General features: G+C 42.9%; 1 protein-coding gene across 1 annotated transcript in view; it reads left to right on the plus strand.

Moving 5' to 3' along the window:
- Positions 1 to 16,553, plus strand: part of TRHDE (thyrotropin releasing hormone degrading enzyme) — a 1,336,029-nt gene that overhangs the window by 1,087,470 nt on the left and 232,006 nt on the right. The window contains exons 11-12 of the mRNA XM_073559980.1: positions 12,341 to 12,474; positions 12,574 to 12,629. Coding sequence (XP_073416081.1) covers positions 12,341 to 12,474; positions 12,574 to 12,629 — 190 coding nt within the window. The remainder of the gene's footprint in view (positions 1 to 12,340; positions 12,475 to 12,573; positions 12,630 to 16,553) is intronic.

Genomic DNA, 16,553 nt, shown 5'->3' on the forward strand with positions numbered 1-16,553 from the left:
TCATGATTTGATACACCTGGCTATGAAGTTCAAAGCTCAATGAGGTTACAAAACCAATTTAGTGCTTCAGGAAGTCAGTAAAAAGTAGTTAGGAGTGTTCAAATCAAGAAAATGATAAGGGTGCCCATACTTTTGCACCGGTCAAATTTTGTTTAAATGCAGATTGCACATTTTCTGTTAGTACAATAAACCTCATTTGAATCCAGAAATATAACTGAGTCCATCAGTTATTAGATATATGAAACTGAAATACCTGTTGCAAAAACCAAAATTGTTATAAAGAAAAAAGGTTAACATTAATAGGGGTGCCCAAACTTTTACATATGACTGTACATACTACATACATACTACATACATACTACATATATACTACATTCATACAACATACATACGACATTCATACAACATACATACTGTATATACTACATACTACATACATGCTACATATATACTACATTCATACAACATACATACTACATACTACATACATACTACATATACAGTATACTACATTCATACAACATACATACTACATACAATACATTCATACATTCATACAACATACATATATACTACATACATACTACATACAATACATTCATACATTCATACAACATACATATATACTACATACTACATACATACTACATACAATACATTCATACATTCATACAATACATACATATAGACATACAGTACATATAACATAGAGTACATACTCACCATCACTTGTCACTTTGATCCCCGAAGCCAGTGTCATCTATGAAAGAAATTAGAAAAAAACAAACCACCAAATACTCCCTGATCCACAGAAATCCACGAGTGAGTGTCCCACGCCGATCTCCCCTGGAGAACAGCAGCATCAGCTGATGCGACCGCTCTATAGGGGCTTCAATAATCCAATGACGGAAGGTAGGTATCCTTCCGCACTGTATTCCTCTGCCACTTTAAAAAAAATAGTCCCTAGTCTTACTTTATGGCAAAAGCTGTGTGAGAAAGTTCCCAGGCAGGGAGAATTTGGTGGTTTGTTTTTTTTCTAATTTCTATCATAGATGACACTGGCTTCGGGGATCAAAGTGACAAGTGATGGTGAGTATGTACTCTATGTTATATCTACTGTATGTCTATATGTATGTATTGTATGAATGTATGAATGTATTGTATGTAGTATGTATGTAGCATATATGTATGTTGTATGAATGTATGAATGTATTGTATGTAGTATGTATGTAGTATGTAGTATATATGTATGTTGTATGAATGTATTGTATGTAGTATGTATGTTGTATGAATGTAGTATATATGTAGTATGTATGTAGTATGTATGTATGCTGCATGAATGTAGTATATATGTAGCATGTATGTAGTATGTAGTATATATGTATGTTGTATGAATGTAGTATATATGTAGCATGTATGTAGTATGTATGTATGTTGTATAAATGTAGTATGTAGTATGTATGTTGTATGTAATATGTATGTATGTTGTATGAATGTAGTATATATGTAGTATGTATGTAGTATGTAGTATATATGTATGTTGTATGAATGTAGTATATATGTAGCATGTATGTAGTATGTAGTATATATGTATGTTGTATGAATGTTGTATGTATGTTGTATGAATGTAGTATATATGTAGCATGTATGTAGTATGTATGTTGTATGTATGTAGTATGTATTTTTTTTTACATTCAACACATTAGCCGGATGATGGGACTACTACTGTCCCATCATTGGCTAATGTGTCAATAACTGTCAGTGTAGTCCCATCGGACGATGCCTGCACAGACACAAGACCCCTGGCAGGCCCGCACAGACCACCGACAGCTGGCACAGGGCCCCGAGAGGCCCGTACAGACCACTGGCAGCCGACACAGGCCCCCGGCAGCCGGCACAGACCACCGACAGCCGGCACAGGCCCCGAGAGGCCCATACAGACCACCGGCAACCGGCACAGGCCCCCGGCAGCCGGCACAGACCACCGACAGCAGGCACAGGCCCCCGAGAGGCCCGTACAGACCACCAGCCGCCAGCACAGGCCCCCGGCAGCCGGCACAGACCACCGACAGCCGGAACAGGCCCCCGAGAGGCCCGTACAGACCACCGGCAGCCGGCACAGGCCCCCCGTGAGGGCCGTACAGACCACTGGCAGCCAGCACAGGCCCCCCGAGAGGCCCGTACAGACCACTGGCAGCCAGCACAGGCCCCCCTAGAGGCCCATACAGACCACCGGCAGCCGGCACAGGCCCCCCAAGAGGGCCGTACAGACCACCGGCAGCCGGCACAGGCCCCCGGCAGCCGGCACCGACCACCGACAGCCGGCACAGGCCCCCGAGAGGCCCGTACAGATCACCGACAGTCCGCACAGGCCCCACCCACACACACAGACATGCACAGTGTCCGCCCACGCACCGCCCACATTCTTCCCCCCTCCCGAAAGGGTTTTTTTTAATTCCAATATTTCTGTCCCATTGACTTTAATGGGACTTCTGGGATCGGAATCGGCGATACCCGATACTTTTTTAGATCGGCCGATCCAATCCGATATTTTTCAATATCGGGTTGTATCGCTCAATACTACTCCTTGCGGCCGTGCCATAGTTGCAGGAAGATACCTTGACAGGGGCCTCCCTTGACAAACATTATCTATGCTGGACTACTGTAGTAGCTGTGGGCTTCAATTCAAGTTTTCAGAGGGCCATCACTCGGTCATCAACAGTCAGTGTACATTTCTATTTAATATGTATCCACCTACCTCAGTCACAATGTGGTACAACCTGTCACAATGGCCTCCAATGACAAATATTAGTTTGGTAGGACCACTCTACAATCAAGATTTGTCCACTGCACAATGTGCATAAGGTTTTTAAAAATTAGCCCTATGGGCTGAGTCATGGTTAATGCAGGAAGTCACCATCCCAAGGTCCTCCAATCACAAATAGTAGTTAGGCTGGAGTATGAATACTGTCCTGGCTTATCTACTGCACAATGTGCATAGGGTTTGTAAATATTAGCCCTATGGGCTGAGTTATTGTTAACGCAGGAAGCCACCATCCCAAAGTCCTCCAATCACAAATAGAAATTAGGCTGGAATAGGAATACTGTCCTGGTTTGTCCACTGCACAATGTACATAGAGTTTGCAAAAAATAGCTCTATGGGCTGAGTCATGGTTGATGCAGGAAGCCACCATCCCAAGGTCCTTCAATCATAAATAGTAGTTATGCTGTAGTTGAAATACTGTCCTGGTTCGTCCACTGCACAATCTGCATAGGGTTTGTAAAAATTAGAAAACTCAAGAGGAAAAGCGGACGGCACCGCTGTTACCGTGTGACTTCAAATGATGTGCGGCATACAGAAGCCCAGCAGCTGGGAATCTCGGGTGCCAGACCTGGAAACAGTCAATCCTGGGAATCCATGCAAAGAGAAAAGGTCGCACTCATCGAGATGAAAGTTTCACTGATTTATTGACATATCATGAACATGTCAAATCGGGGGAGTGACATAAGGAGTGCAAGAAAGGCTGACAATGGCCGTTTCGCGCTGCTCGAGCAACAGGACCCGTTGAAGCGCTCGAGCAGCACGAAACGGTCGTTGTCAGCCTTTCTTGCACTCCTTATGTCACTCCCCCGATTTGACATGTTCATGATATGTCAATAAATCAGTGAAACTTTCATCTCGATGAGTGCAACCTTTTCTCTTTGCATGGATTTGTAAAAATTAGCCCTATGGGCTGAGTCATGGTTGACAAAGTAAGGAAACGGTTTTAATGGGAATGGGTTGACCATAAAAGCAGTAGCATGAATCAGAATTTTTGGTGAATTTAGGCTGGCTTGCTGTCATCTGGAGGGATTGCATACTGTGGAGATATCCAGTCCTTGTTGAATTTAATCAGAGTATGTCAGTCTACATTTTCTGTGGAGAGGCATGTGGGCTTATCAGTGATGATTGATCAAGGGGAGCTGAAAACATGCTCTGACATCACACTAGCAGCTGGGAAGGCCAGCACTTCCAAGATGTATAAGGAGAGGTCAGGCCAAGTGTTCAGCTTGGACACCCAATAATTAAAGGGAACTGAAGCATCAGAAAGGATGCACGTATGGTCACTTAAGTACCATGTTCTGCAACTTCTTCCTCCTTGGCATTTCCACAGGCACAGATAGCCCTTGCTGTTGTGTTGGTTTACTTGAAAATTGACCAATTTGCGCACATTTTCCCCCACCTCTGTTGGACCTGTTCATGTCTCTCCACATTATCCCTTGGTGTTGAAAACTGTCACTACCTCTGCCACCAGCATTGTCTGAGGGTGATGTTTTCAGCAACTGATCTACATCAGCCCTCTTGAACAATTCCACTGGAAAATTCTTTCCTGATGCCAAAAGGAGAGAAGGAAATTTCTCCTTGTACCGTGGATCGAGAAAGGTGGCCAACCAATATTGGTTGTTGGATAAAATGTGTATCATGCAAAGGTCTTGTCACAGACACTTACACGTGAACTGTGCCATGTGAGCCAAGCTGCAAAAAGGCAAATTTTCTGTGTCCCCAACAGAAGGAACAGTACCCATCCTCTCCTCATGCTAACTCGCCTCCTCCTCCTCCACCTCCTCTTCTCCAACCCATCCAGGCTGCACAGACATGAAACTTGTATTGGGTGTCCCCTCTCTAGCATTAGGAGTCCTCTCAGTAGCAAAGAAAAACAAGTCCTCTCCCTCCTCATCCTCTTCAGCTTCCTCCTCATCACCCAATGTTGCCTCAGAATATTGGCTGAGCTGGGAAGTATCACCCATTGAGAAATCTTGCTCCATAGCAAGATGCTGGGCACTCAAATCCTCCTCTTTGAGATTATGCAGTGACTGTTTCAAAAGACACAGCAGCGGGATGGTTATGCTGATAATAGCTTGATCACCACTTACGAGGTTGGTACAGTACTCAAAGTTCTCAGGAATCTCACAAATGTCAGCAATTCACACCCACGTGACAGCTGTTATGTGTGGTAGCTGACTCTCAGTCTGACGGACATGTTGAAGCTGGCATTCAGCTATTGCCCTCGGCTGCTCACTAATACTTGCCAAGATATGATAGGTTGAGGTTCCACCATGTGGGCAGGTGCTTTTGCAGTGCTGTAAGACCAGCAAAACTGGTAGAGGAATTGCAGAAATGGGCACTAATACTGTGCACATTTTCAAGAAGGTATGGCAAGGCAGGGTAACTTTTCAGAAATTTCTGAACAACTAGGTTCAGCACATGAGCCATGCATGGCACGTGTACAAGCTTGCCGACCTTTAAAGCCGCCACCAGATTATGCCCATTATTGCCGATGACCAGATTGGGTTGGAGAGGCAGTAGGGAGAGCCACTGATTGGTCTGTTGTTTTAAAGCTTGCCACAGCTCTGCTGCAGTCTTTGATTTATGACCTAAACAGATCAGCTTCAGTAGAGCGTGTTGCCGCTTTGCCAATGTGCTGGTGCACAAGGCCCAGCTTGGTAGTGATGGGGAGGTTACTTCAGAAGAGGATCAGGACCAGGAGGAGGGGAAAGAGGAAGTGAAATATGAAGAGGCAGAAACCCTGATAGACATTGGGCCCGCTATTCTTGGCGTGGGTAGGATGTGTGATGTTCCAGTTTGCATCTTTTTGCCACCTTCACCAGGTTCACCCAGTGTGCCATGACAGAAATGTATCATCCCTGCCCACAAGTTGTCCAGGTGTCTGTTGTTAGGTGGACCTTCCTAGTTACAGCATTGGTGAGAGCACGGTTCATATTGTTTAACACTTGTTTGTTTAACACAGGGATGGCACTTAGGGCAAAATAGTGGTGGCTGAGAGCACTGCATCGTGGGGCAGCAACATCCAAGAGATCACAGAAAGACTGTGTTCTCTCAAGCCCAAATGGCACCATCTCCACAGCTAGAAATTTGGCAATATGCAAGTTTAGTATTTGTGCCTGTGATTGCATGGCTGGATATTTACGCTTTCTTTCCAAGTTCTTAGGCATGGACAATTAGATGCTTCGGTGGGAAAAGGAAGTGGATGTGGTTGATATTTCTTGTGTGTGAGCAACCGCGGCTTGTGAACAGGAGGTATGAGTGCCTCCTTCCTGAACAGCACTTTCTAAAGGACATAGTCCATGTGACAGACATGGCAGTGGTTTGACACGCAGACACAGATTTGGTACCTTGGTGGTCCGCCCACCTACTTGGGTGCTTGGCTGCCATGTGGTTTTGCATACTGGTGGTTCTCAGGTTGCTTTTGACCTGGCCTCTGCTCAACTTGTTATGGCAGGTGCTACGGACTATAATGTTTTTCTCTGAAGGACTTTCAGAAAAAAATTCCACACAGTGGCTGAACTCCCCCTTGTCCTCACTTAGCACACAGCGGTGGTGCTTTTGGGAACAGTTGACCCAGTTCTCTCTCTGGGCAAACCATGACCCCCCCCGGTGCCTGTGTTGGTGCTACATATCCATCTTCCTCTGTGTTTCTGTGACGGCTATGAATGCCAACGGTCTAGGTCGGATCACTGGACTCATCATCGACCACCTCATCTTCAATCTCATCCTCCTTTCCAGTTTACATTGTAGGCTGACCTGATGGCAAATGTGTCTCATAATCATCAACGTCCACCTCTGGAGACAGTAAATGACATTCCTCAAAGTGGCTTTCATCAGGCCTTAGGTCTTCAAATACTTGAGCATCAATGCACGCCACCACCTTGCGTCCCTCTTCAATGTTGCATGGTGATAGGGCAGAGCCAGCCAAAGGATACGTAGCAAACAGGTCTATGGAGTGGAAAAGCTCGGGTCCTATGTCTCCTGTAACTGATAATGGCAGGAGGAAGGAGAACCAGCTTCAGGATTGGATTGGCCAGCCTTCTGTGTATTGACAGTAGACTGTGTGGTCGTGGAAGATTTGTTGCTGCTTGACAAATGCATAGAGGCCTTGTCTGCTATCCAGGACAGAATCTGCTCTCACTCTTCTGTCTTCCACACATGTTTACGTTCCAAACCCGGAAATTTTTCCAGGAACATAGTGGATGCATCAAGCTTCTTCTGACTTGACACAGACTTAGTGCCTTCTCGCGTACCTCTGACAACACCACGTCCATGTCTCTGTCCCTTAACAACAGGCTTTTTTGGAATTTTGGGTTTTGCTCACAGATTTTCAGATGCTGTTGGCACAAGCCAAGCTAGCGGTCACAGCTAAAATAGTGGGGAAAATGTGCTGGTGCATGCTTGGTAGGAGGCAGGAGGAAATGTTTGGACTACTGCTTTGCACAGGGCACTCACTGCCTTTTTAAGTGGGATAATGTGGACAGCAGAAGGCAGCCTGTGACCACAAAAACAGCAGGGAAAATGGCTTTGTGCATGCTTGGTAGCAGGAAGTAGGAAATGTTTGGACTGCTGCTTTGCGTAGGGTACTAAAAGCCCTTTTAAGTGGATTAATGTGGACAGCAGAAGCCAGGCTCTGACCCCAAAAACTGCAGGGAAAATAGACTGGTGCAAAAATAAGGCAGCACTAAATGCTAGCACTCTGTGTGCTGGAAAAATATTGCTTTGCCTCTAACAAGATGTGTTTTAAGATGGACACTCGAAGAACACTTTAACCTCTCCATACCTAATACACAATCTCTCTCTCCCTGTACTCTGACTTTATTGTGTGTCTTCAGCTCTGAAAAGAGCTATTTTTGGTGGTATTATTGAGCTAATGATTGGTTCCTTTAAACTGTCCCTGCTCGAGTATCTCTCTCTCCCTACTCTTTACTGATCTAGTATACACTACAGATATCCCTGAAAAAGGCTTTTGTGTTATCAAGAGGCCTAAAGACTCTCCCTAGCAGCTGAGCGATCTCTTCCTATGCTTGTAAAACGCAGGCTCCAGATGCAATGTGCGCAAAATGGCGCGGGCAAGGCTTAAATAGGCCCTATGATGCTGGGCAGCCAACCAATCACAAGAAGCCCAGCATGCTTAGTGGAGATGCTGAAAGGAGATGCCAAAACTGCACAGTGGGACATCTGAATATAGCGAGGTGAGTACACAAATACTCGCCATGTAACGAGTAACCCGAATACTGTTCTATCCGTGTGAATAGCAAACAGTAATGAATACACTCGCTCATCACTAGAGAGGCAGCCTTCCCATTACTAAGCTGTGGGTTTGATGACATCAGACAACACAAAGGTGAAATCAACCCTACAAATATGAACCCCACTTGCCACCACCACAGGGCAAGTGGGAAGAGCCGAGCAAAGCACCAGAATTGGCCCATCTAATAGATGTGCCTTTTCTGGGCACTGCAGACTACTCTTTTTAGACTGGGGGCAACATCCATGACCCCTTCCAAGCCTGAGAATACCAGCCCCCAATTGTCTGCTTTAGCTTGCTGGTTGTCAAAAAATGAGGGGGACCCTATGCCATTTTTTAAAATTATTTATTGAAAACATTTAAAAAAAAATAGCATGGGGACATTTCTATTTTTGATAACCAGCCTTGCTTAAGCTGACAGCTGAGGGATGAAGCCCCCAGCTGTTAGTTTCACTTGGCTGGTTATCAAAAATACAGGGGAACCCACACCATTTTGTTTAAATTACTTATTTAGAGCACAGGCACCACTGATGAATACTCTCATCAGCCTCTCCTGCTCTCGAAGTTGTTAGTGGCAATAGGTGTAGGCTGATGGGAGTAGTAGTCCCATCAGCTGATGCCAGTGATCAAGGGTAAACTTTTTACCTACAATCACAGCTGCAGCCTCATGCTGTTATTTTACATTGTAACCATGGCTCCCTGACCATTGGTCGGGGGTCATGGTGACATCTTATAACGTGTCCCTGCAGTTTTCTGACCAACAGTAATGATCTTACCAGAGCCTTAGTGGAAACTAGATCATTTTACTGATTTTTTTGGAAAATGATCCAAAATCTAGACACAAATTTTAAAGTGCTACGTTCATGCCGACTTTGAGATTAGCAATTGTTTTCCAAACAAGTTCGCTCATCTTTAGTGCCAAGCACATGCGAGCATCCAGATACTCTAGTGATATCCAAGCATCACAGAGCAAGTTCATCATCCCTACAACTCATGCATGTGAGGATTTGATTTTGATAGGACAAGATGACATTTTCAATTATATAATTTTTTTTTTAAATCACAATTTTGAATGCATTTTATTAGACTTATTGTATGCTGGTGCAATGACAAAACAGTATTTTTGCTGTTTTACATTTTTTTAAACATTGTTCATTTAAGGGTTACATAATGTGGCAGTTTTATAGATTAGATTGTTCAGCATGTGACCATACAATCTATTTGTACTTTTTCATATCTTTTGTTTTTACATAAAAAATGTCATTTAATTGATGAAACTTTTTTTTACGATTGTTCTGTTATTTATTTTGTGGTGTCTTTTTATATTATTTTACAATTTTTGTGTAACTTTTATTACTTTGCTTTAGAACTTTGACTACTATTTGTCTGATTTGTGGTGTAATACATTACAACATTTCTTTATTCCAAGGTGTTAGACTTATAAGTGTTAGGCTGGTTTCACATTAGCGCTTTTTAAGCGCACGCACGGCCGGGGGTAGCTCCGCCCCCGAGCCGGCTCTCTGCCCGGCGTGCCCGCCCCTTGCTTGTAGCGCCGCCTCCTAGCGCACAGCGGCGCCTGCGATCGGCGCACCCATCTTTAGCATAGGGTGCGCAGATCGTGCGCAGGCCGTGCGCTAGTTGCGCTTTGACCTGCGCTGCTCACTTTTGACGGTGCGCTGTGTGCGCCAAAATCTGAAAAGTTTGATTTTGGTGCGCACGGCGCACCGTCAAAAGTGCGCAGCGCAGGTCAAAGCGCAACTAGCGCACGGCCTGCGCACGATCTGCGCACCCTATGCTAAAGATAGGGTGCGCCGATCGCAGGCGCCGCTGTGCGCTAGGAGGCGGCGCTACAAGCAAGGGGCGGGCACGCCGGGCAGAGAGCCGGCTCGGGGGCGGAGCTACCCCCGGCCGTGCGTGCGCTTAAAAAGCGCTAATGTGAAACCAGCCTAACATTGGCAGGAGCAGGACCTAATAGGTGATCATACCTGGATGACCCAGAGATCTTTCTTTGACTTTTGTGTGCCATGTCAACCATCTGCATCCTTGTGTCATGATATAAATCTCTCTCACAACTCTCTAAATGATGCAGTTGCTATTGATCACAACATCTAGAAGATTAACCAAGCAGGGATGGTTCTGGAGGTGCTGGCTATTATTGCATGAGCTTGGCTGACAGTTAAATCAAACACCTTGTGGTGATCTTTCAGGCACAGCTTCTTTATAATCACCATGGAGTAACTGTGCATCAATTCGTATTCACTCCTTCCCAATAATGTCTTCCATTTAAGTAAAATGTCAGGAAGTGGTTAAAAAAGAAAACAGTATCTGATGGAGTGACAAGAAACTATTGAACACATATGTGCATAGAAGAAAGTGTGTTTCTCCTTAGCATCTTAGTTTTTAAATGTTTCTTTCATGATTGTGAGAACAGCTGCTGTATAAATAATTTCCAATACACTGTTATTTAGGCTGAGAAAGTTTCATTCTTAATGATAAAGTAATTGCCTCAGTCACTTAGTTAGCTTAATGAGCATAAAGTACTGTTTATCTTTCATTTTTGTTTTTATTGTAACATTTCCACTAATTGCACAGTTATATATACAGTGGGGAAAAAAAGTATTTAGTCAGTCAGCAATAGTGCAAGTTCCACCACTTAAAAAGATGAGAGGCGTCTGTAATTTACATCATAGGTAGACCTCAACTATGGGAGACAAACTGAGAAAAAAAAATCCAGAAAATCACATTGTCTGTTTTTTTTGCATTTTATTTGCAGATTATGGTGGAAAATAAGTATTTGGTCAGAAACAAGCAATCAAGATTTCTGGCTCTCACAGACCTGTAACTTCTTCTTTAAGAGTCTCCTCTTTCCTCCACTCATTACCTGTAGTAATGGCACCTGTTTAAACTTGTTATCAGTATAAAAAGACACCTGTGCACACCCTCAAACAGTCTGACTCCAAACTCCACTATGGTGAAGACCAAAGCGCTGTCAAAGGACACCAGAAACAAAATTGTAGCCCTGCACCAGGCTGGGAAGACTGAATCTGCAATAGCCAACCAGCTTGGAGTGAAGAAATCAACTGTGGGAGCAATAATTAGAAAATGGAAGACATACAAGACCACTGATAATCTCCCTCGATCTGGTGCTCCACACAAAATCCCACCCCGTGGGGTCAGAATGATCACAAGAACGGTGAGCAAAAATCCCAGAACCACGCGGGGGGACCTAGTGAATGAACTGCAGAGAGCTGGGACCAATGTAACAAGGCCTACCATAAGTAACACACTACGCCACCATGGACTCAGATCCTGCAGTGCCAGACGTGTCCCACTGCTTAAGCCTGTACATGTGCGGGCCCGTCTGAAGTTTGCTAGAGAGCATTTGGATGATCCAGAGGAGTTTTGGGAGAATGTCCTATGGTCTGATGAAACCAAACTGGAACTGTTTGGTAGAAACACAACTTGTCGTGTTTGGAGGAAAAAGAATACTGAGTTGCATCCATCAAACACCATACCTACTGTAAAGCATGGTGGTGGAAACATCATGCTTTGGGGCTGTTTCTCTGCAAAGGGGACAGGACGACTGATCCGGGTACATGAAAGAATGAATGGGGCCATGTATCGTGAGATTTTGAGTGCAAACCTCCTTCCATCAGCAAGGGCATTGAAGATGAAACGTGGCTGGGTCTTTCAACATGACAATGATCCAAAGCACACCGCCAGGGCAACGAAGGAGTGGCTCCGTAAGAAGCATTTCAAGGTCCTGGAGTGGCCTAGCCAGTCTCCAGATCTCAACCCTATAGAAAACCTTTGGAGGGAGTTGAAAGTCCGTGTTGCCAAGCGAAAAGCCAAAAACATCACTGCTCTAGAGGAGATCTGCATGGAGGAATGGGCCAACATACCAACAACAGTTTGTGGCAACCTTGTGAAGACTTACAGAAAACGTTTGACCTCTGTCATTGCCAACAAAGGATATATCACAAAGTATTGAGATTAAATTTTGTTTCTGACCAAATACTTATTTTCCACCATAATATGCAAATAAAATGAAAAAAAAACAGACAATGTGATTTTCTGGATTTTTTTTTCTCAGTTTGTCTCCCATAGTTGAGGTCTACCTATGATGTAAATTACAGACGCCTCTCATCTTTTTAAGTGGTGGAACTTGCACTATTGCTGACTGACTAAATACTTTTTTTCCCCACTGTATATATATATATATACACACACTAATTTACTTTTTTCCATTTTTCCATTTTTAGAATACCACCGTATCCCCACGTTGGATGAAAGCAACTGGATACTTGGGAACATTGATCAGATAGGCTACTTTAGAGTTAACTATGATGTTAAGAACTGGAGATTACTGATTGACCAGCTAATGAAGAACTGTGAGGTACTGTAAGTTCTTGTTAAGTTTCCTTTGCAGGGTTTTGTTATGATCCAAGACTCCTCGCTGGAATTATTATGCTAAATTGTTCCATTTTTCTCATAGGTCATTTCTGTCAGTAATCGTGCTGGACTGATCGATGATGCTTTCAATCTGGCAAGGTATGTTTTCTTGCAGATGTCCAGCTTAATGAGCAATCTTGCCAACTATTGTTTGAAAGCTTCAGTGGAGAATGCACCACTTCTCCTTTCTATTTATGTGGATGGATTTCATATTTGAAGAGACATGATTTTTCTCCTGGCTTTCCATGCATAACGCTCCTTTTGTTTCTTTCCTATGCTATCACTCCACAGTCTGAAGCACTCACTCTATTACTGATCAATAGCCGCTTCAGGGTATTTCCGTAGATGCAAAGACTTGATCAATTTCTTAGCAGGTTTATTCTGAAGATTAATGATCCAATACTTTTTTCTTTACCTAATGAACTGATTTAAAAATGACCAAGATGCTATTTTACATTTTCTCAAAGGAAATACCTTCATGCTTCAATTACTCTGTTTTGTTTTCACCATGCATGAAGATACTGAAGACTGATTATTTTGATCACCAAAAAAAGAGGTCTATTGCTTTATGATTAGTTTAGGCTTGCAGAATTATGTGCTGAAATTCTCATATCAAATCCTTGTTCAAAAGTTTATCTAAAAAAACACATTTTTAAATTATTTTTTTCATGTGTTTTCCATGTCAGACTAAATTAAAAATTAAAAGCAGCTTACATCTGCATTAAAAAAATCCACATTTTCAGTCCACAATTGGAACAAAAAATTGAACTTATGCACAAAGATATGAAGGGCACAAACGAACCCCAACAAACACCTTTACAGCACCTTTACAATAATATATTTGGTGTCCAACATTAGAAGAGATAAAGGACAATATGCTACGTTATTTCTTTCTGTAAGGACAAATGAGAATAAGATGGAGGCTATTAATGGAACTTGTGCATGATTAATGGATCATGTGAATGTGAACAGAGCTGAAGCACTCATCTCTCATAAATATCTTTAGCAAATTCCATATTACATAACATTTACAAAAACCAAGAAAATAGATATTTAACTCCTTTCTGAGATAAGACATACTATTCCGTCCATGTGACCTGGCACAATATGACTATAGATGGAATAGTACATTTAAGCGATCGGCCACGATCATGGGGGGAGCACAGCCAATCACGGCCGGTTGTAAGCTGATTCTGACCGCTGTTGCCCGATACTAGGTGCAAGGAGCTGTCACAGACCGCTCCCGTCACTTTAAGCCCTGAAATACTGTGATCTAACAAGATCGTAGCATTCGGGAGCCGGCACAGGAGCTGACAGCCCCTCTGCCTTTGAAACGGAGACCCCACGGCATGACGCATGGTTCCAATCGTTGCCATGGTGAGTCGGATATCATCATGCGCAGTGCATGATCAGCAAGTCTCTCTCTGTTTAGTGCAGCTCTGACAGCTTATAATGCATGCAGATGCTGCTTCATATGCATGCCATAGAAGCGAACAGCCTGCAAAAAATGATTATGCCATAGTGGGACAAAGTAAAAAAGCTAGGAAAAGGTAAAAAATAAATTAAATAATTGTAAAAATATAAAAAAATTAAAAAAAATAGTAAAATCAATATATATTGTATCTCTAAATAAATCTTTGAATGGAAAAAAATAAACAATAAAAGTACACATATTTGGTATTGCAGCATCCGTAAAGACCCGACCTATTAAACTGCCCCATTAGTTAACCCCTTTAGTGAACACAATAAATAAACAAGGCAAAAAACAATGTTTTACCATCATACTACCGAACAAAAAGTGGAATAATACGCGATCAAAAGGACAGATATAAATAAACATGGTACCGTTGAAAATGTCATCTTGTCCTGAAAAAAATCAAGCCACCATACAGCTCCATCAGTGGAAAAATAAAAAAGTTATAGCTCTCAGAATAAAGTGATGCAAAAAAAAAATATTTGTTTCTATAAAATAGTTTTTATTTTATAAAAGTGCCAAAACATAAACAAATAAATGAGGTATCACTGTCATCATACTTACCCGAAGAATAAAACTGCCTTATCAATTTTACCACACACGGAATGGTATTAAACCCACCCAAAAAGAAATTCATGAATTGCAGGTTTTTGCTTATTCTGACTACTAAAAATTGGAATAGAAAGCGATCAGAAAATATAATGTACCCGAAAATGGTACCAATAAAAATGTTAGCTCGTCCCACAAAAACAAGACCTTACATGACTCTGTTGACCGAAATATGGAAAAATTACAGCTCTCAAAATGTGGTGATGCAAAAATGATTTTTTGTAATAAAAAGCGTCTTTTAGCGTTTGACAGCAGTAAAACATAAAAACATTAGTTTTCAACCTGGATGATGCCAAGATGTGACTATCCATGCCGAGAAACACTAGTGAATGAGCTGTTGGGAACAAAATAACCGGGAGTGACATCATAGAGGTTTCCTCCGGTCACTTAGCTACGTTGCCAGCCAGGCTGAGCTGCGGTGAGATCCCTGTTAGCACCGTTAGTGCTCACAGGTCACGGTGCTAGTGGGGATCTCACTGAAGTCACCGCAGTTACATCTGGTCACTGGGCTCTGTTCCCAGCTAGACTGAGCTGTGGTGAGATCTGGGGTCACTTATAAAATTCACATACCAGGAAACAGTAGATTATTTCTGAAAAGGAGGCACTTGAGGGGCATTGCCACTGTTAAGGCACATCTAGATAACTTACTTGGGGGGTCTAGTTTCCAAAATGGGGTCACTTGTGGGGGTTTCCACTGTTTAGGCACATCAGGGGCTCTGTAAATGGAACATGACACCCGCAGACCATTCCATCAAAGTCTGCATTCCAAAACATCACTACTTGCCTTCCATGCCCTGACGTGTGCACAAATAGTAGTTTTCTCCCACATATGGGGTACCAGAATACTCAGGACAAATTGGACAACAATGTTTGGGGTCCAATTTCTCCTGTTAGCCTTGGGAAAATAAAAGAATTGTGGGGTAAAAATTCATTTTTGTGGAAAAAATGTTTTTTTTCACTGCCGGGCATTATAAATTTAGAGAAACACTTGGGGGTTCAAAGTTCTCACCACACATCTAGATAAGTTCCTTTGGGGGTCTAGTTTCCATAATGGGGTCATTTGTGGGGGGTTTCAACTGTTTAGGCACATCAGGGACTCTGCAAACGAACATGATGCTTGTAGACCATTTCATCAAAGTCTGCATTCCAAAACGTCACTACTTCCCTTCCGAACCCCGACGTGTACCCAAACAGTAGTTTTCTCCTTCATATGGGGTGCCAGCGTACTCAGGACAAATTGTTCAACTTTTAGGGTCCAATTCCTCCTGTTACCCTTGGGAAAATAAAAAATTGGAGAGTAAAAAATCGTGTTTGTGGAAAAAATATGATTTTTTATTTTCACGCCCGGGCATTATAAACTTTAGTAAAGCACCTGTGGGTTCAAAATTCTCTCCACACATCTACATAAGTTCCTTGGGGGTCTAGTTTCCAAAATGGGTTCACTTGTGGGAAGGTTTCCACTGTTTAAGCACATCGGGGCTCTCCAAATGCGACATGGCGGCGCTCCTTCACTTCCGAGCTCTGCCATGTGCCCAAACAGTGCTTTACCTCCACATATGAGGGATCTGCGTACTCAGGACAAATTGCACGATAACATTTGTGGTCCAATTTCTCCTATTACCCTTGGAAAAATAAAAAATTGGGGGTGAAAAAATCATTTATGTTGAAAAAATATGAAAGTGCTCCCTACACATCTACATAAGTTCCTTGGGGGTCTAGTTTCCAAAATGGTGTCATTTGTGGGGGTTTCCACTGATTAGATGCATCAGGGGCTCTCCAAACGCAACATGGCATCTGATCTCAATTCCAGCCAATTTTGCATTGGAAAGTCAAACGGCACTCCTTCCCATCCGAGTTCTGCCATGCGCCCAAACAGTGGTTCCCTCCACATATGGGGTATCAGGGTACTCAGGACAATTTGCACAATAACTTTTGGGGTC

Source organism: Dendrobates tinctorius, unplaced genomic scaffold (assembly GCF_039654945.1).
Source record: "Dendrobates tinctorius isolate UK_male_01 unplaced genomic scaffold, ASM3965494v1 ptg000290l, whole genome shotgun sequence".
NCBI lineage: Eukaryota > Metazoa > Chordata > Amphibia > Anura > Dendrobatidae > Dendrobates > Dendrobates tinctorius.